We start from the raw sequence: 20,553 nt of genomic DNA, 5'->3' as shown, positions 1-20,553 counted from the left end.
TCCTAGCTGTAAGTCTTCCAATCCTCCAAATATTCCTTGATAGGTGGGCTTTTTTTTCTCCTTTTATAGTTGAGGGACCTGAGGCTCAGAGAGGGCCAGATCCTAACCCAAGATCACACAGCCAGTGGGTAGAGAATGTCAGACTTCAGATTCCTGCAGCGGATAGTTGAGTCCAGGTGGTGTTCGGGTTTTGGGAGAGGTTATAGGGGGCCTCCTCTTGAGCCCAGGGGGTAGGAGGGATGAGGGTTGGAGGATGTGAGCTCACAGGTCATGAGCTTGAGCTGGCAGATGGGCAGCAGAAGGTTAGAGACTCCTGAGAGGTGAGGACGTGGTTGAATGTGGGAAGAGGATATGGACAGAGTCACAGCCCAGGTGTGAGGGTCAGAGAGGGGTTTGGCAGGCATCCCCAGTGCTCTCTCCAGAGGCACCCCATCTAGAGTAGGAGGAGGCAGGGCTAGGTTCTTCTAGCCAAACATTAGATAGGTTAATAGGGGGAAGGGACAGCAACAATAGTAAGGCATGCTCACCACGGAATGGTCAATCATTCAAAATCAAAATGGCAACATTTTCCTAAGGATAAAGTTGAGAAGGGCTGGGAAGGTGGGTGCAATGCGAATAGGAACCACAGGAAGGAAGTGGGATAACTGTTTTTGCCTCAGGAGATTGTAATAATTGAGAAGAAACAAAAGTTTTGTTGATTTGTATGATTTGTTAAAAGTAAAGCTGATGACCTTGTCTGTAAGCCTTCACTCAATTCACAATAAAACGTTTTTAAAACATGACTAGGAGGATAATCACGGTCATCCAGGGAAATAAAGGTCAAGTCCTGGAACTCTAATGTTTACAAGTTTGGGAGAGGAAGAGGACCCACAAAAGAGAAGAGAAGGACTCCAAGTGTTTTAAGCAAAAGAAAGTAATCAACTTTAGTTGATTTAATTGAATTTAGTAACATGAGCCCCGGTGTCACTCTGTAGGATAAGCATTTGACTGATAACTCTAATGTCAGCGCTTCAAATCTAACATGCTTGGAACCAACCGCATGGCACTTAACAACCACCATCACCTTTACAAGACCAGATTCATTGTAATGGCAAAAACTTAAAGTGGCTTTGTTGATATCAAGTGTATTTTGCAGTGAAGGGGGTTAGTGACTAGGGAGTGAATTGAGGTGAAGGAAGTTTTTCAAGGTGGGAGAAATTAAATTCTGTTAGTATACTAAAGAGAACTATCACGTCAAGGGAAAAAAGTGATGACGTACGAATCTAAAGCATTGCTGGGATGATTTTCTTGAGCAGATGGAAGGAGATGAGATTTAGTGCAAGTGTGGAATATGGGATTGATTACATTTGGAGCATAGGCAGTTCATCTACAGTAATAGAAGGGAAGGCGGAGTTTTGAGGGTACAAATATAGGTAGTGATTGTGGGAGTATGATTACTTTTATTGCTTTAAATAAAATAGAAGGAAATTTCAAGTTTCTAGAGAAGATAAAGAGTCCCTGGGTGGTGCAAAAGACTTACATGCTTAAGTCCTACCAAAGGCCCCTGGCAGTATACATTCAACACTCAAAACTGTACAGAACACAATGTTACTCTTAGGATGAAGGATTTGGGACAAGGGATTTAAAGAGAGAGAAGTGAGTGAAATAGTCATCCAGAAGATTAGAAGAATGACTGGATTAAGGAAATGTGTAATTTCCAGGCTACATTCCTTCTTCACGGTTAGCAATTTAAAGTCAGCATGGCTGTGTTTCTCTTTGGCTTTGTTCTTCAGCGGTGTTCAGCTCTATGGGTTTAAGGGCACATTGACAGCATCTAATGAATCTGAGTTACAGTTGTTTGTTTGTTTGTTTGTTTAAATGTTTTATTGTGAATTATGTGATAGTTTACATGGGAGAACATTAGCTTTATATTCATCCTATTTTATATCGTTACATTGCCATGGTTACAATCCCCTCCATGCATCATCAACCAACCAAAGGGTATACCTTGCAAGCCTGCCCCCGGTCGTGAGCATACAGCCCTCTCCCTCTCTGGGTCTAAAGTCCCTAGCCGCTCCATCTCTCCACGTCATCATCTCTGCCTCCATCTCTGGCGTCACTGCCTCTCTGGGTAGGGTCCTGCTCTCCGCTCTTCTCCCTTGATGATCCCAGGGCCCTCCGTTCCTGGACTACAAAGTCAGTCACTCCCCTCCTTTTGCTACAAAACGTCTACCTTTACATTTCCAACCCTCACAGTCAGTCCTGATACTAATTATTCACTGTTGTGCCACATGAGTGCTAAACACATTTCCTTTCATCAGTCCTGCCCAGACAGATTGGATACTACTCAGTGGAGATTCTACCTTCCTCCGCGCCTTCTGGATCTAGGCTTCCTCTTGAAAGCTAGTAAGCTAGTCACTTCTTGCTTTGGTAGCACCCCCATTTTGGGTAGCCAATGTCCAAGTTGCCCATCCCTGTCTACTCTGTGTATTGAGGGGGTACAAATGATCCTCGCTATAAAGATTTGTTCCCTCTTTTGAGTTACTGCATCCATAGGTGTAGGTCAAGTTCATCAAATTGTATAAGATTACACTTTTTTCCCTCTTCTTTCTTTTTCTAGTTGGGCTCTGATCATCCAGTCATTGAAGCCAGGTCAAGTGGGTATTATCTGCAAATGTGGGTATTCTTGTGCCTATGCCCTCTCTTATTATCAGCTGGATGCTTCACTGTCCATTCTAGTTCTCTGTGGCTATGTCACTGACCTTGGGCCCAGGAGTCCCCAGGTCTTGCCAAACTGGTGGTCAACCCAGGTTCAACAGGAGTATATTGAACGTGGTTGGACTTAGCTCGCAGCTTCATTGCTGTTTTTCCCTCACTTCCCCTTATCGCTAACCAACGTGGTCACCAGTCAGAGCACGTGTCTGCTCGTGTATTCCCATTGAGTCTAAGTCTTGGGATGGGATTTACCCTGAGGGGACCCGACTGCTTACCTTGATGTCTCCTGGGCAAGCAACTTGATTGTTCTTGTAGTAGTCAGTCAAACTGTTCTTGTATTTTTCCTGTTGGTCTTTCTTTCAAGAAGTATCATCTGTTCTTCTAGCTGCTCCAGGCTGGTCTGCTTGTCCTTTCCAGTGGAAATTTCCCACCTCAGAAGAAGTTCAGGATTCCACCTATGGTCTTATGTAACGCAGAGGCACCGCAGGAAGCCTCCTTCACTGGACACATTGTAGTCCCATTTTAGGTATTCCAATCAGTTATAGGCAGAAGATGGACTTACATGCTTTCTATGGTGGTATTTCTGGCTATTCCTTTCTCTCCCTATCAAGTGTCTATTTTGTAATGGTATACCAGGGAAACCAAGATTCAAAAGACAGCCAAGCATCTTAACATTATTTCCCTATGAGTTACAGTTTCAGAGTCAGAATATTAGAACAATGAGAGGAAAAGGTAGGCAATAGTTAGAGATTTGGCTATTAAATTCTGGAAGTTTTGTCTTTACATTTGGTGTTGGTCAGGTTCTAGTGTGCCACCATGGGAATAAAGTGACTGAGGAAGGGGATATGTTGAGCGGGGCAGAGATTGGAGATAGGGTCCGGAAGAAGGATGGCCTTCCTTCTATAGCCTGTAGAAATAAGAGACTAGGGAATTAGGGAAGTCCTGGGAATGGGTGGTGGTAGTTGTATGCCACCGAGTCATTTACACTCATAGTGACCCTGTACAGGGTTCCGAGGCTGTAAATCTTTACAAGAGCAGAAAGCCTCATCTTTCTCTCATGTAGTGGTTGGTAGGTTCGAACTGCTGACTTTGCAATTAGTAGCCCAGCTCATAATCCACTGTGCTACCAAGTCTCCCTCCTGGGATGGGAGTCCTGTGGGGTTTTTTTTGGTGTTTAAGTAATAAGGAGTCCTGGTGTGGCGCTGTGGGTTAATGCGCCAGATTGCAAAGCTGTTTGAACTGCAAGGTCAGCGGTTCAAACTCACCAGTCCTTCCTCGGAAACCCTATACAGGGTCGCTATGGGACAGAACCAACTTGACAGCACTTAACAACAACAACAACAAGTAATAAGAAAAGGTCATCATAAAAAGATTATTTTAGATGGGCTCAAGCCAAGTGGTAATGGGATGGCTGTGGTTATTGGGGAGATGGAAGCTTTTCAGGGTCTTACCAGGTGCATGGTACATTTTGGACTCCCCTCATCATTTCAGTTAGGGAGCTCTGGTAGCGTAGTGGTTACGAATCGGGCTGTGAACTACAAGGTCAGCAGTTCAAAACTACCAGCTGTTCCATGGGAGAAAGATGAGACTTTCTGCTCCTGTAAAGATTTACAGCCTCGGAAACCCTGTGCAGGGTCGCTGAGTCGGAACCGACTCCACAGCACATAACAACAGCAACAACATCATTTCAGCTAGTTGGGAAATCTGGATGCAACAAAGTGCAGAAGAGAATTTTTACTTTGCCTTCTGAGGCTTACTGTTCATGACTTTTGATAGAAATGTGGAGGTTGATGTTGAACCCAATTTACCCAGAGTACATAGACTCCTGAGACTTCCTTTTCATGTCTTCTGATGGAATTGTAGAAGCTGGGGAACAGGTCAGGTTGCCCTGTGCATTTGCACAGTGGTACAGTGTTAGAATGTATTTGGAGTCCTGGCATGGCACTGTAGGGTAAACACTGGACTGCTAATGACAAGGTTGGTGGTTCAAACCCACCAGCTGCTCCTCGGAAATCCTATACAGGCTTGCTCTGAGTCAGAACTGACTCGATAGCACTCAGTAACTACAAGGATCTCCTTGCTCTTGCCTATCAGTTGTTTTTTCCAAATAGTTGAGCATTTCTGTCTTAACACTACTCCTTGACATTGTCCAGATATTCAGGCATATCAGTTGTGCGTTTATGTCCCTGAGGGTGGCCTTTGTGACACCACCATCATTCTGTCTCCTGGGTAAGTACTGGTCACTCTCAGCTCTGCTGCACTGCGGTTCTTCACTCTTTTCAGCTGTGTTGGGCTCCATAGTTCCTGAATGCCAAGTGTTTCTTTTCTCTTCTTTTCCCCTTCACTTCCTTTATTTGCTGTAGTACATCATTCTTCATGTGCTAAGAAAGTGTGAATGGAAAATAAATTTTATGACACTGCTTATCGGAAAAATCTCTCTATTCTGCTGTTATTGTTATTAGGTGCCATTGAGTCGTGACTCCTCGAGACAGAGATGAGGCTCTTTGCTTTGTAAAGATTTTACAGCCTTGGAAATCCTATCCAGGGTCACTATGAGGCTGTCTTGCCTCAATAGCAGTGGATATTGGTGTCTTGGGAAAATACATTTGACTTGTTAGATAATTATAATAAACTATTTTTATTTTTCCTTAAGGCTTCAAGACAAGCTTCAGGGATCCCGGGGATTACTCCAACTGAAGAAAAGTGAGCAATTGTTTCTTTGTTGTTGCTAAGTGCCATAGTGACCCTACTATATATAGGACTTCCAAAGAGCAGTTGGTGGGTTAGAACTGCCGACCTTGTGGTTCGCAGTCCGGTACTGATCCTACAGCACCATACCAGGAGTTCAGAATCAAGTAAAGCCAATCCTTCCTTTTCAGTATCCAAACTGAGCCATATTGTTGATTACTCAGTTTATTTAATGTCTTTATTTACTCTAATTTTACCTCTGGGCATGCAACCTAAACTTTATTTAAAACAAAGGAGGATGGTATAAATCAGACCCTTTAATTGCTTTCATTTTCTTTAGTCAGAGAAAATAGAAGATAGAGAGACAGGACAAAGATAAGAAAAAAATGCCATAGCTGATCTGATGATTTTACCAGCTTGTGATATCCATCAATATTTTAGAATGAGGTCCTGTAAAAGTTGGGTAATTTCCCAGTTTCTGAGTCAGATGTTCCTCTTGTAGCTTTTTATTTGGTGACACAGTGGTTAGGAGTTCAGCTGCTAGTCCTAAAACTGTGGTTCTAACTTACCAACCTCTCTGTAGGAGAAAGATGTGGCAGTATGTTTCTGTAAAGATTACAGACTAGGAAACCCTATGGGGGCCATCCACTTTGTCCTTTTGGGTTGCTCTAAGTCAGAATCAACTTGATGGCAGTAGGGGTTTGGTTTATGATGCCCATCACTATTTTAGGAGGAGGTGCTGCAAAAATTGGATAAGTGTTCCAGTTTTTCACTCAGATATTCCTTGTGTAGTTTTTAAATTTTGTTTCAAGTGTTACCAGTTTTCAAGACATCAGACAAATGCAGATCTCACTATATAATTACAGAAACAGTGAAAAGTAAAATATCATTTGAGTTTTGGATTTTGTAGTGATTTGTATTTCATGTACCTTGGCTCTCATCTATTGACAGTTAATTCAGAATCAACTATTGGTTTTGTGATTTTTCCATGTGAAATTAATTATTTTGTCAAATGATGGTCTTTTCTCAGAGATGGTAACCTTCCAGATATTGTCAACAGTGGAAGTTTGCATGAGTTCCTCGTTAATATGCATGAGAGATACGGGTCTGTGGTCTCTTTCTGGTTTGGCAGGCACCTTGTGGTTAGCTTGGGCACTGTTGAAGTACTGAAGCAGCATATTAACCCCAATAAGACATGTAAGTTTAATTTTTTTTCTAATTACCTGATCTTTTTTTTTTTTTTTAATGTTTCATTGTGAATTATGTGATAGTTTACATGGGAGAACATTAGCTTTACATTCATCCTATCGTATATTGTTTCATTACCATGGTTACAATCCCCTCCATGCATCATCAGCCAACCAAAGGATATACCCTGCAAGCCTGCCCCCTGGTCATCAGCATACAGCCCGTCTCCCTCTCTGGGTCTAGAGTCCCCAGCCGCTCCATCTCTCCACATCATCATCTCTGCCTCCATCTCTGGCATCACTGTTTCTCTGGGTAGAGTCTCGCACTCCACTCTTCTCCCTTGATGGTCCCAGGGACCTCCGTTCCTGGACTGCAAAGTCAATCACTCCCCTCCTCTGATCTTTATCTCTTAAGAACAAATATCTAATAAATGAAGACCTGTATATTGTACTTATATAGGAATGTTTGTGTTAATTGACATAGAGTTAGCTTTGACTCTGGTTGACTTTATGTACAAAAGAACAAAATGCCACCTGGTCCTGCATCATCCTTACCATCTCTGGCATGTCTGAGTCCATTTTTGAGGGCATTGTGCTAATTCATCTTGCCAAGAGTATCCCATGTCCCCATTGGCCCTCTGGTCACCAAACTTTGTTACCTCTTCTAGTGATTGATCTCTCGTGATGATGTGTCCAAAGCAAATGAGTAAGACAGTGTTCTGTTTTGCTCTAAAAGGTTCTCATTGGCTAATTTTTAGAAGTAGATTACCAGACTTTAATTCTTAGTCTGTCTCAGTCTGAAGGGTCTACCGAAACCCCTCCACTGTTGGGTAACCTGCTGGTGTATGAAATCCTGGTGGCCTAGTTTGTAGCTTCATAGTAACAAACCGTTACAGTACAACAAAGTGAGAGGTGGATGGTGGTAGATAGGAGTAACTAACTTACTGAATCTCTTACACTATGTGACAGGCATTGTGCTCAAGTCTTTATAATAGTCATTACCTCATTCAAGACAAAATACTATAAAATTATTATTTTTTTCCTACAATTTTTAGGTTTGTAATAAATTACTAATGCAAATTCCAATACGATATTTGTTTGGAAACTGAAAAATAGTTCCAAAGTAAATCTTGAAAAGTATAAGTGTATGAACAACCAGGAAAAGCCAAAATAATAACAAGGAGAATACTTGTACCATAAGGTGGCGCTGTGAGTTAATGCATCAGACTGCAAAGATGTTTGAACTGCAAGGTCAGCAGTTCAAGCTCACCAGCTGCTCCTTGGAAAACCCTGTACAGGATTGCTGTGGGTCAGAACCGACTCGATGGCACTAACCAACAACAACAATAAGATATATCAGAAAGCTAGAGTAATTGGAAGATCCTTGTACTGTAGCAGTACTAGATACACTGTGGAGTAGAATAGGTAGCCCAGAAGACAAACCAAGTATGTATATGTGAGGAGGCTTCAAAAAGTCTGTGGAAAAGTGGAATTAAAAGATAATGGAATTTTCCTACATACTTTTTGAAGTCCTCTTGAAAAGAATAAGGCAGGGATTGAGATTTATTTTTTCCAATGTAACTAGTTTTCCCAAAACCATTTATTACCTTTCCCCTTTAGCATAAAGTGTTATCTTTACCATGCAAGGGGACTTCAAAAAGTTTGTGGAACAATTCCATTGTCTTTTAATTCTGTTTTCTATGAACATTTTGAATTCCCTCCTATATAAAAAGGAATTTGAAATGATTAAAGTATAAAGCCATAAAGATACATGGTTAAGTATTCTAAATTTGGAGGTATATAAACCCTGTCTTAGACTCCTAGTTTGGTGCTGTGGGTTAATGTGCAGGACTGCAAAGTTGGTTTGAACCACAAGGTGGACAGTTCAGACTCCTTGGAAACCCTATACAGCGTCACTATGATTTGGAAGTGACTCGATGGCACTTAACAAGCCCTTTCTTATCTTGATATAAGATCTAAAAGTCATAAAGCACAAGATGGACAAATTGATATACATAAAAATTAAAATTTTCAGTACAGTAAAAAGCACCTGAAAAAAGGATGAGAAATGGGACAATATTGGCCACACAGGCCTAAGAAACAAGTGATAGCCTTAAATAATGTTTAGTTTCAGTAAAGGAAAAAAGACACTATGAAAATTTTTAAAAGAAAAATAGTGGTGTAAGCACTGGATTTCAAATCAGAAGGTTTGTGATTTAAACCCACACACTCCTTGGAAACCCTATGCAGGGTCATTATGAGTTGGAACTGATGACAACACTTAACAACAAAAACATAAATAGAAACACACACACATAATCTAATCAGAAAACAAAAATGAAACGCCCTTTAGATAAATGGGCAAAAAACAAGGTAATTCAAGAAAGAAGAAACAAAAATGGCCAATAAACAAAAGATTTTTAACTTCACTAGTAATCAGCTGTGGCACTGTAGGATAAGCACTGGACTGCTAACCAAAAAGCTGGCGCTTCAAACCCGTAAGCACTCCTCAGGAGAAAGATGAGGCTTTCTCCTCCTGTAATGATTTACAGCCTTGGAAACCCTAGACTCACTATTGGTTTTAATAATCAACAGGTACAAATAAAAATGAGATTTTAAGTTTGTAATATGTTAAAAATGAGTTTCTCTGTGTTGAAGTGGATTATTTTTTTTCATACTTTCTTGCATTGTTTAAGTTATTTATGATGAACATACACTTTTTTGACGAAAGCAATGTAATCATTAAAGAAACAAAAAAAAATGAGGTAATAAAAATGCTGTAATAGTGATCACACATAAATGTACCCATTTTGTTTTAAAATCAGTAGAATGGGAGTTTTTATTTTGTTGTTAATCAAAAGTCATGTAAATAGAAAATTGATGAAAGTCTTAATGACTTACAGTGGAGTTTTTAGTCAGAATGTTGCGTTTCTGCCGATTTTTATTGCCTCTTGGCTGTTTCTTTTTAGGAAAGACAGTTAAGGGATTGTAAAATTGACGTGATCGCTTTAATTTCTTCCTGGAGCGATTTTATTGTTATTTTTTGTAAGGGGTTGGGTGTTAATATTATTTTTATTGTTCACTTAGAAATATTTAATTTATCTGTTTCAGTGGACCCTTTTGACACTATGCTGAAGTCATTATTGAAGTATCAGTCGGGTGGCGGGGATGCAAGTGAAAACCATATGAGGAAAAAATTATATGAAAATGGTGTTACTAACTGTCTGCAGAGTAATTTTCCTCTCTTGCTAAAGGTAAGGTAGCTGAGTACTACTGTACTATACAGATAACATACTGTTTGACTATTGGCTTATCCTGCCTCTAATCTATTTAAAAATATATATTTTATTGTGTCTTCTGTGAAAATTTACATAGCAAATTGGGTTCCATTAAAAAAATTCTTATATAATTTGTACAGTGACATTGTTGTTGTTGTTGTTAAGTGCCTTCGAGTCGGAGCCGACCCATAGCGACCCTGTACAGGGTTTCTGAGGGTGTAAATCCTTACGGGAGTAGAAAGCCTCATCTTTCTCCCGCGGAGCGGCTGGTAGTTTCGAACCACTGACCTTAAGGTTCGTTTTCACAATTTGCCAGCATTCTCACTATTTCCATTCTAGTTTTCTTTTTCTTTTGATTTAGCTTCTCTTTCCCTCCTTGCCTTCTTGCCTTTGCTTTTGGGTGATTGCTGATCAGTTAGTCTCATATAGATGCTTGTTAAGGGAGCACAATTTTCACAGGTGATATTTATTTTATAACCAATCTGTTAATTTGGCTGAAAGCAAAACTCTAGGAGTGGCTTTAATTCCAGGTTCAAAGAATATGAGGGGCTTCAGAAATTTAAGAAAAAAAAAACTAAAACTTTCTGAAGCTGCCTTGTATTTTAGGACCATAGCCTCAGGGGTTCCTTGAGTCTCTCAGCCCAGTAAATCTTTTTTTTTTTTTTTCAGAGAATTTGAATTTGTTCTACATATTTCTGCTGTTCTGTCCAGAACCTTCTGTTGTGTCCCCGATCAAAATTGTCAGTAGTTAGTTGTAAGCAGGCACCATTTAGTTCTTCTGGTCTCAGGTTAGAAGAGATTTATGTGGGTTAATAGTCCAGTGGACGAATTTCTTCTTTGAGGCTTTCATTTCCTTCATTATTTTTTGTTCCAGATGAGTAGAGGCTAATGGTTGTATCTTAGATGGCCACTACCAAACTTTTAAGACCCAGACACTCCTTGTTGATACTTAGGTTCTCTAGAGAAGCAAACACAGTGAAGCTTATATATGTATATATATAAAGAGATGAGGCTTTCTGCTCCCACAAGGATTTACAGCCTTGGAAACCCTATACATGGTTGCTATAAGTTGGAACTGACTCTTGGCACTTTACAAAAACAACAACAAGAAGTCTATATCAAGGAAATGGCTCACATAGTTGTAGAGGTGGGCAAAGTCCCAAGTCTGTGGGTCAAATGAACCAAGATTGGCAGGTCAGGTGGCAGTCAGGCTAGGGCAGGCAAAATGGCAGACAGCTGACAACTCCCAGTAGAGGAGGTCACTGGCTCAAGTCTGGATAATGAGCCAGATGGTAGGATCTAGAGCCAGAAGAAAGCCAGCAAGCTTTGTCTATGTCTAGTATATTGAAAGCAGACCATACCCCTGAGGAAATTTCATCATTGGAGTTGATACATTATATTAGATTTCTGAATGGGGGGATAGTTGTTGTTGTTAAAGTGCCATCGAATCAGTTCTAACTCAGCAACCTATATAGGATCTCCAAGGAGTGGCTTGTGGACTTGAACCACGGACCTTGTGGTTCAAACTGACCTTGCGGTCCAGTGGTTTTCATAGAACACCACCAGGACATCTTAACTTGCACATTGCTGAGAATCCTTGTCCCAACAAATGGACACAAAACCATAATTATCATGGTGCTCTTTTGTTAGCGCTCTCTAAGCTGACGTATTGTCTTGAAATTCTAAAATAAGAAAACAAAAAAAAAAACTCAGACAAACAAAAAATACCCACAAAAAAAGAAAAACACACCCCCAAATTAAAAAACCTAGATTTCAAAGGAATGGTGTGGGGGTGGATAGAGCCTGAAGAAGTTTGCTATATCAGTTATTTGTCTTTTGTTTTCAGACCAGACTAAACCAATTTTTCCCACTTGAAATTAACCCTGTTGTTGAAAATGCAGATACCTGGGCTGTCAGTCACTGAAACATAATCTCAGGAAAAGAGAACCTGACATTTTAAAGAAATTCTCCAAATGAGTTACGAAGTTTGGGAACAATAATACTAATCCATACCAGATAGCTGCTTTTCCTTTTTGTTCAGATTGTTAACTGAACTGTGAACTCTCTGACAGTTCTGTGTTCCCCAAAGAGTACTCCAGATCTTCACCTTATTCTAGTACTGCCATGCTACCCAAACCCAGCTTCCACATACATGTCAATTTTCCACGTTTCCTTCTGTTACAACTTTTACTTTCGTTCCTATGTGGTCAGAGAAGATACTTGGTATATTTTTAGTGTTTTAAAATTTATTGAGACTTCTTCTGTGGTCTAATGTGGTTTCTGCTGCAGAATATTCCAGAGCCACTTGAGAAGAAGATGAATTCTGTTGATGGTTGCAATGTTGCTTAGTTTTCTGTTAGTTCTAATTATGTATTCAGTTATTCTGTTTCATTTTAATCCTCTAATTCATTAAAGTGTTGTTGTTGTGAAGTGCTGTCGAGTAGGTTCTGATTCATAAAGGGTTTCCCAGGAGCAACTGGTGAGCTTGAACTGCTGACCCTGTGGTTCAAACCAACCTGGTAGTCCAGTGCATTAACCTGTAGCACCACACCAGGACTCCTTTAACATTAGTTGAAGTAGGGTACTTGAATCTCTCACTACTATGGTGGCACTGTTTGCCTCTCCAGGTCCACTCTGTTACTAGTCAGTCACATCATGTATTTGGAACTCTTGTTGAGTGAGTATATGTTTGTAATTGTTATATCTTCTTGATGGATTGAACCCTTTATCAATATCAATGTCCTTCTTTATATCTTGTAACAAGTTTTGACTTGGCTGGTTTTTTCTGACTTTTTTATTGCCCACCCCAGCTTTCTTTTGGTTACTGTTTGTAGTGATTATTCATTTCCATCCTTTTGCTTTCAACCTGTTTGCATCTTTTAATAAAAAATGAGTCTCTTAGAGACATACTACTTGTTTGTTTTTTTAATGCATTCTGCCTATTTGTGCCTTTTAACTAGAACATGTAATCCATTTACATTTGAAGTAATTACTAATAAACAGTAAAGGACTATATGTTTTATACCTTTTTGGGTCCTCAATTCCATCATTATTGCTTTCTTTTGTGATTGATTTTTTTTCTAATACACCATTTTGTTTCCCTTTTCATTTCTTTCTGTAATTAAACATTTTTTTATCTCAGTGATTAACTAGAAATTGCAATTCACATTTTAAGTTTATAACAATCTAATTTGAATTAATGCCAACTTAGTTTCAATAATATCCCTAAAGTCTGCTCTTGTATCCTCCATCCCCATCTTTATATTGTCAGTCACAACTTGGTAGGTCTGCCCATTAATGTGTCCTTATAAAGTTATAAATTTTAAATCATACAGGAACAAAAAGGACTGTAAAATCAAAAGTGCAATACTACTGAACATTGCTTTTGGCATTTCTTGTAGTGCAGGTCTACTAGTAAGAAACTTCCCATTTTTTTGTTTAGCTGAAAGTCTTAATTTTTCCTTCCTATTTGAAGGATAGTTTTACCAGATACAAAATTCTTGGTTGATAAGTTTGGGTTTTTTCTTTCAATGCTTTAAATACATCATTCCACTGCTACTGTGACCAATACTTTAATTGCTTTTGGCAAAAAAAAACTTTAAAGCTTTTCTGTGTATGCACTTGAGACAGCTGAGATTGCCAATAACGTTATTTTTCCTAGAATTATTTTGAGACAAAAATTCTGTGCTTATTAAGAAAATAGTGTTTTCTGAGATAAGAAAACTTTGATGAGGCACTTGGATCTCTGAAAGTTAGTGAACAAATTGCTTAAAGTCATAATACCTCTAAGTGAAAGAAATAGAAGTAAAAACAAGGTTTTATAACTTCAAAAAACTTGTGATCTTTTCCACACTGCTTTAATTTTACAAGAGACATAATAAATATTTGGTGAGTGAAAGAATGACAGGGAGACTCTGAGAAATTTTTGTTACGTGCTGAGTTTTTCTAAGATTTAGCAAGATGAGATAGTAGTAAATCATTGTGGTTCTCTGTTCTGTTTCAGCTCTCAGAAGAATTATTAGATAAATGGCTCTCCTATCCGGAGTCCCAGCATGTTCCCCTTTGCCAGCATATGCTTGGTTTTGCTATGAAGTCTGTCACACAGATGATAATGGGTAGTACCTTTGAAGATGATCAGGAAGTCATTCGCTTCCAGAAGAGTCATGGCACGGTAAATCTAGGGCCAAATTTAAAAGTATTCTTTCATCAAATTGGAGAATTGATGTGATACAGACTTTGTCACTAATGTAGAAAGTTTAAGATTCTATAGTATAGGTTGTGTCTGACTTAGGATGGGGTTCTGTTGTGATGACACCATTGTAAATTGGTTGTGGCAAGTATAATAACTCGTTGTTTCCTTATTATTGACTTTTATTATCAGTATTTGTAAATCTCACCTATATTTATCTTTGGTGGTTGGAAACTTACAGACATTTTAATACATATTATTAACAATAAGATATACACATATAAAAGATCATTGTAACTTGAATATGTTATAAATCAGGGGTTACCTATGTAGGAATTTTCATGTTTTGTGCTAAATGGAACAATGCAAGCAAAATTAACCGTAGCCTTTGAAACATTCTTAAGCAATTTCTTTCTTAAAGCAATTTTTGAAATGTAAAATATATATGACAAAATTTCCTTTTAATTCTAAGCAATATGCTATAAAAGTAATATTAAGAATTTTGCAAGTATTTATCAATTGACTAATATGTCTTAGGTTCTTTCACCATGATTTTGTTGTTTCAAAACTTTCAAATTATGATCAGTGTCATTTCCCACCCCCCCTGCTGCTATTGTTTTTAAACCTTACATTAATTTTTAACCTCTTTTTGGACCTCAACCAATTTTAGGTAAAATAAAAATTTGAAATTATCTGTGAATTTTACCTGTGTACTGGCACCATTATAATAAAAAATTCATTCTATTGCCATATCTTTCCTCCCACCTTCCCATCCTTTATTTCTTTAAATAAAAATACCTTTTTACTTTCCAGCTATAATTAATTTGAAGGGTGTTGTGTTTGAAATCATTAAAATGTATTTATAGCCTATTCTCAGAGCATATGGAGTAAATGACTGTGTGGGTCACTTAAAAAGGAGAGATTAATGATCAGATCTTGATAAAGGAATTCCTCAGCTACCCTGTTATTTAGAAAATCTACTTAATGCATTTTTTTCAGGTTTGGTCTGAGATTGGGAAAGGCTTTCTAGATGGGTCACTTGATAAAACTACAACTCGCAAGAAACAATATGAAGATGGTAAGTTTGATCACTCAATTTTTTCTGAGGACTAACATGTATAAAGTGCTATAGGATCAGCACTGGACTGTTCAAGGTCAGCAGTTCAAACCTACCAGCCACTCCTCGGAAACCCTGTATAGGGTTGCTATGAATTAGAGCTGACTCGATAGTACTTAATAACAACAACAAAGTGTATGTAACTAATTTTTAACCATTATCGCTGAATAATGGGATTACAGTTTATTTGTGGGTCTCCCCCTATGTTTTATACAGTGTAGATTTTTAAAGTGGAGGGTCATTGAAAAGAAGGAAGACCCCCAATGAGATGGATTGGCACAGTAACAGCAACAGTGGGCTCAAGCGTAACAACAAGTGTAAGGATGCCTTAGGACCGGGCAGTGTTTTCTCTTGTCACTGTGAGTCATTACATAGGGTCATTATGAGTCAGAACTCAGTGGCATCTAACAGCAACAACAAAAAAGAGAGAAAAAAGTTGTAAGTTAGTAAAAGAAACTCAAGCACTCTCTGCCGAATGAAGGTGCTGTAAAGCCACTATATCCATTTAAGGCTAATGAAAAGTATAAAGGTACAAGCCTGAAAAAGCAATTGGACACTACATTTTTTTGTTTTGTTTTGTTAGGACTATGGGTAGGTCAAGTCTAGGCCTAGGACTTTGCTTAGTGTTAAGATTTTGGTTAGGACAGGGTTAGTGCTAAGGTGGGTAAGGTTAGTTTTAGGGTAGGGATTGGGCCAGGACTAGGACTAAGGCTTGGTTTTACCTCATTCCCTGTTTTCAGAAGTTTTACTTTAAGTATTTCTGTATCTAGGTTTAGTTTTGGGTGATATTATCATGTATGTTAATCTCTGATGGTGGTTTCTCTGTCCAAATAACTCCCTTTAGTATTTTTTGTGAGATTGGCCTGGTAATCACAAATTCTTTTAATTTTTGTTTACATGGAAATGTCCTAATTTAGTTGTCATATTTGATGTATTTGATGGACAATTTTTCTATGTCATCTCATTGTTTTCTTACCTGCATGGTTTCTGCTGAGAAATCAGAACTGAGTCTTAATAGTTTTCCTTTGAAGATAACTTGTCATTTTTACTGAGTGTCTCTAAGGTTTTGAAAAGTTTCTTTCTTTGTCTTTGGTTTTGAAAAGTTTAATTACAATATGTCTTAGTGATTTTTTTGGGGGGAGGGGTGCTATTCAGCTTCTTGAATGAACATCTTCTTATCTCTCATGGTGGTAGGGAAGTTATCTTATAGTTAACTGCTCAGCAGTTTTCTCTCTCTTTCATTGTCGCGTTCTGAAATTCTAGTCACATATAAGTTATTCCTCTTGATTATCCCACTAATTGTTAGGCTTTCTTCAGATTTTTTCCTTCTTTTTCTGAAATAGGTAATATATTTGCAGATGAATATTTAGAAATTTGTCTTCAAGCTCACTAATTTGGCCTTCCATTGATTCAGTTCTATTTCTTTGTCCTTTCAATGTATTATCTATTTCTGAAGTTTTGGTATGTATCTTCTGGCTTTCTAACTGCTGTTTTTATATGGTTTCCAACTTTTCATGTATTTTGTCAATTTTTTCTTGTAGTGTTTCCAGAATTCTTCAAATTTATTAGATATTTTAGTGGTTTTGAAACAATATTCAGTATGGTTCTAACTTATATTTACCTTATAACTGATAAATTTATTAATGAAATTACTCACAATGAGGAAAATGTAGGTTAAAAATAGATTAATTTTTACTTTGCTAAGTTTGTGTTCAAAGAATAGAGATAACTATAAAATCAAAGGCCATCTGGAATCTCAGGTTTGGAAACCATGGTACCATTTATTTGTTTTTTAGGGAAAAATATATCTCTAAAAAAGAAAAAGCATGGAAATTTTCAGCAGCTCTTATTTTTTCATATTTTGAGGCTTGGGTCTATCACTTTTTGAAACTCAGAAGCATTGTTTCTTATTTGCATTGTGTATGAATAAGCAAGTAATGTCTAAAAAGTATTTCTTACATGTAATTCTAACACAGACCTATATATTCCACAAATATATGAGTTTGAAAGAGGATATTTGTACATGAGTTTTCACTTGCCCTGCATACACAGCTATAAATGAGGTACAGCATACAGTGAGCTACTGAATGAAAACTTCCTAGATATTGTCACACATTCTCAGGCAATGAGTTTATGGATCTGGGGCCTCAGGACCGTAGTCTTAAGGGACACACCATGGTCAAATGGCATAACATGGTCCACAAAGACAATGTTCTACATCCTACTTGGGTGAGTACCATCTGGGATCTTGAAAGCTCTTGAGCAGCCATCTAAGCTATTGGTTTCTCCATGTGCAGAAGAAAGAGGAATGATAAGAATTGAAGCTGCTTAGAATCAGTTAGTCCAATAGACTAATGGAACATGTGAATACCAGTCCCCATGACTCTGAGATCAAAAGAACTAGACAGTGCCCAGGTACCACTACTAATTGCCCTGATAAGGGATCACAGTAGAGGATCCTAAATAAAGCGGGAGAAAATGTAGAACAAAACTCAAAATTATTTGATTAAATTTTTTTTTTAAAGGCCAGATTTACTGGTCAGAAAGTTACTGGAGGAACCTGAGTCTGCAGTCCTCAGTCATCCTTTAGGTCTGGAAAGGAACTTACCCTGGTGACCCAAGTTTCACCCAAGCAGTAGATATAAAGCATAAAGTCTGCATAAGTAGATACAAAGATATAAAGCAGGGGAAAACAACACTAGTAAGGTATGCTCACCATGGAATGGTCAATCATTCCAAATCAAAAGGGCACCATTTTCCTAAGGACAAAGTTGAGAATGGCTAGGAAGGAGGGTGGAATGCAGATAGGCACCCATGGAGGAAGCAGGATAACTGTTGGTGCGTGGAGGGGAATATAATCATTGAGATGAAATAGTGTATGATTTGTTGAATGTAAAGCATCTTGCCTGTAAACCTTCACTCCATTCATAATAAAAAGTGTTTTTGAAAAAGTTACAAAATCATAATTGACTAACAAACAGCTGGAAGACAAGGGCAGGATAGCTAGAAGCAGGGATTTAGCAGGGATAGGTGGATAGCATATAAATGCAGTTACATGATTGGTAGGACAGTGGTAAGACAGTGGCAGGACAGGTTTTTCTGGTAACATTTTAGTGAAATTGCTTTCTCAATAGTGTCACTTCTTGGGGGACTATTATAATGTTGTGCATCAAGACTCTTAGGGTATAAGCTATGGTGTCTTGCATCTGTGTGGCTATAGTGGAAAGACCCTCAGGAAATAAATTGTGATATCCTACACCTGCCAGATCTCATAGAAAAGGAATACTTTCTTTAGCTATATGATTAGGTCACTATCAAAATCAGAGGAACTAACAACTTTTAAAATTTAACATGGATTCTAGACTCATGTCAAGAGTTTAAAATAGAGTTAAAGCTCTGCTTAGACTGCTCTATTCACACACACCAAGTGCCTCTGATCTTAAGCTGCCATATATGTATGTTATGTTTAATATGCTTTAGATATTTAAGTGGAGATGCTGAGTTGGTTATTAAATATATGAGAGTTCAGGAGAGAAAGGTCCTAACTGGAAATTTGAATTTGGAAGTTATTTCTACATCATCTGTTTCTGCCTCTAAAGTGCATCTGATCTGGGAGAAGAATGGAGTTATTGGTTGTTAAGTGCCATCGAGTCAGTTCTGACTTATAGCAACCCTTTATAGGGTTTCTGAGGCTTTTAAAATCTCTCTGGGAGCAGAATGCTTCATCTTTCTCCCATGGAGTGGCCAGTGGGCTTGAACTGGGGACCTTGTGGTTTGCAGTCCAGTGTTTATTGACAGAATTAGAAGGATAGTGCATAAAACCAAAACCAAACAGGGCGTATGTATGTGAAGGTTTCTTGGATGTAGGTGTTGTTCAACTTCTTTCTCTTTATAATGCTTTAAAATTATTCCTTAAACTATGTTTTAACATTCCATAAAGTTTGTTGTACTTTTTTTTTTTTTTTGTATATATGTTATATTAACATAAAGAAACCTGAAAAGGAAGTGAGTTTAAATTAGCTTTATTGTTAGTTACCACTGATTTACTTTTGGACATTTTATTCTACATGTAGTGAAATTGTAAAGAATTTTTGAAATAAGTTCAGTCTTCATAAATGCTTATATTATAATTTTTTTTTTTTCCTCTGAGCCATCAAGCAACTGGAATCTATTTTAAAGAAAGTTATTAAAGAACGAAAAGGAAAGAACTTCAGTCAACATATTTTCATTGACTCCTTAGTACAGGGGAACCTTAATGACCAGCAGGTGATGTAATTGTTAAATGTTTATCAAATAAAAGTCAAACCTTAAACTAGATGCTCTGCTACAATTAAACGCCTTTGGTTTTTATTATTATTATTATTATATACATCCTAATTGTACTAGTAGTTAGTGTCCTTTTATTTAGCTCAGCTAGATTTTTTTTTTTTTAATTATATACATCCTAAGTTTGGAGGCCAGGATGGCCAAACTCCGTCTCTCATACTTTGGACATATTGTCAGGAGAGACCAGTCGCTGGAGAAGGATATCATGTTGGTAAGGGGGAGCATCAGAGAAAAAGAAGAAGACCCCTAGAGAGATAGATTGACAAAGTGGCAGCATCAATGGGCTCAACCGTGTCAACAATTGTGAGGTTGGCTTAGGATTGGACAGTGTTTTGTTCTGTTGTGCATAGGGTCACTATGAGTCGGTACCAACTCGATGGCACCTAAAAACAACAAGTTGTACTAGTAGTTGTTGTTAAGTGCCATCAAGTCAATTCCGACCCATAGCGACCCTGTATAGGGTTTCCAAGGAGCAGCTGGTGAGCTTGAGCCACCGACCTTGCAGTTCAAATTACTTTGCAGTCTGATGCATTAGCCCAGAGGGCCACATCAGGACTAGTAGTTAGTGTCCCTTTACTTAGGTCAGCTACATATTATTTAATACTTGAATTTGGAACAGCTTTTTATTATTTCATACTTGATTAAAGAAGCTTTGAGCTGAAGGAGTAGAAAGACTTGTATAATAAGCCTTTGTAGACTAAGCCCCTCTGTCTACATGCTCAGGTGGTAGCTTGGCTTGTTCATAGTGCATGTCTGTTATGCCCAGCATGCCACTACATTTGTAGTCTTGCCAAGCCAATGGCAGAAGTGGAGTCATCATTGCCACAACTTTTCATTGTAGAAGTCTTTTGCTGTGCCAAAGTTGTCAAGGACTTCATTCTTCTTGGATCAACTATCAACACTCATGGAAACAGCAGTCAAGAGATCAGACAACGTATTGCATTAGGCAAATCTGCTGCACAAGACCTTTTGAAAGTGTTAAAGAGCAAAGATGTCAGCTTGAGGACTAAGGTGCGCCTGACCCAAACCATGGTATTTTCAATAACCTCATATGCATGTGAAAGCTGGACAGTG

At 38.2% G+C, this 20,553-nt stretch overlaps 1 protein-coding gene across 1 annotated transcript in view; it reads left to right on the top strand.

Annotated features, from left to right (window-relative positions):
- Positions 1–20,553, top strand: part of LOC102833891 (cytochrome P450 20A1-like) — a 54,457-nt gene that overhangs the window by 6,710 nt on the left and 27,194 nt on the right. The window contains exons 2-7 of the mRNA XM_006861970.1: positions 5,348–5,397; positions 6,413–6,579; positions 9,681–9,823; positions 13,851–14,018; positions 15,036–15,114; positions 19,304–19,419. Of these exons, the coding sequence (XP_006862032.1) occupies positions 5,348–5,397; positions 6,413–6,579; positions 9,681–9,823; positions 13,851–14,018; positions 15,036–15,114; positions 19,304–19,419 (723 nt within the window). The remainder of the gene's footprint in view (positions 1–5,347; positions 5,398–6,412; positions 6,580–9,680; positions 9,824–13,850; positions 14,019–15,035; positions 15,115–19,303; positions 19,420–20,553) is intronic.

Source organism: Chrysochloris asiatica, unplaced genomic scaffold (genome assembly GCF_000296735.1).
Source record: "Chrysochloris asiatica unplaced genomic scaffold, ChrAsi1.0 scaffold00045, whole genome shotgun sequence".
Lineage (NCBI taxonomy): Eukaryota > Metazoa > Chordata > Mammalia > Afrosoricida > Chrysochloridae > Chrysochloris > Chrysochloris asiatica.
The sequence above is the reverse complement of the archived record's forward strand: the minus strand, read 5'-3'. Positions and strand labels throughout refer to the sequence as shown.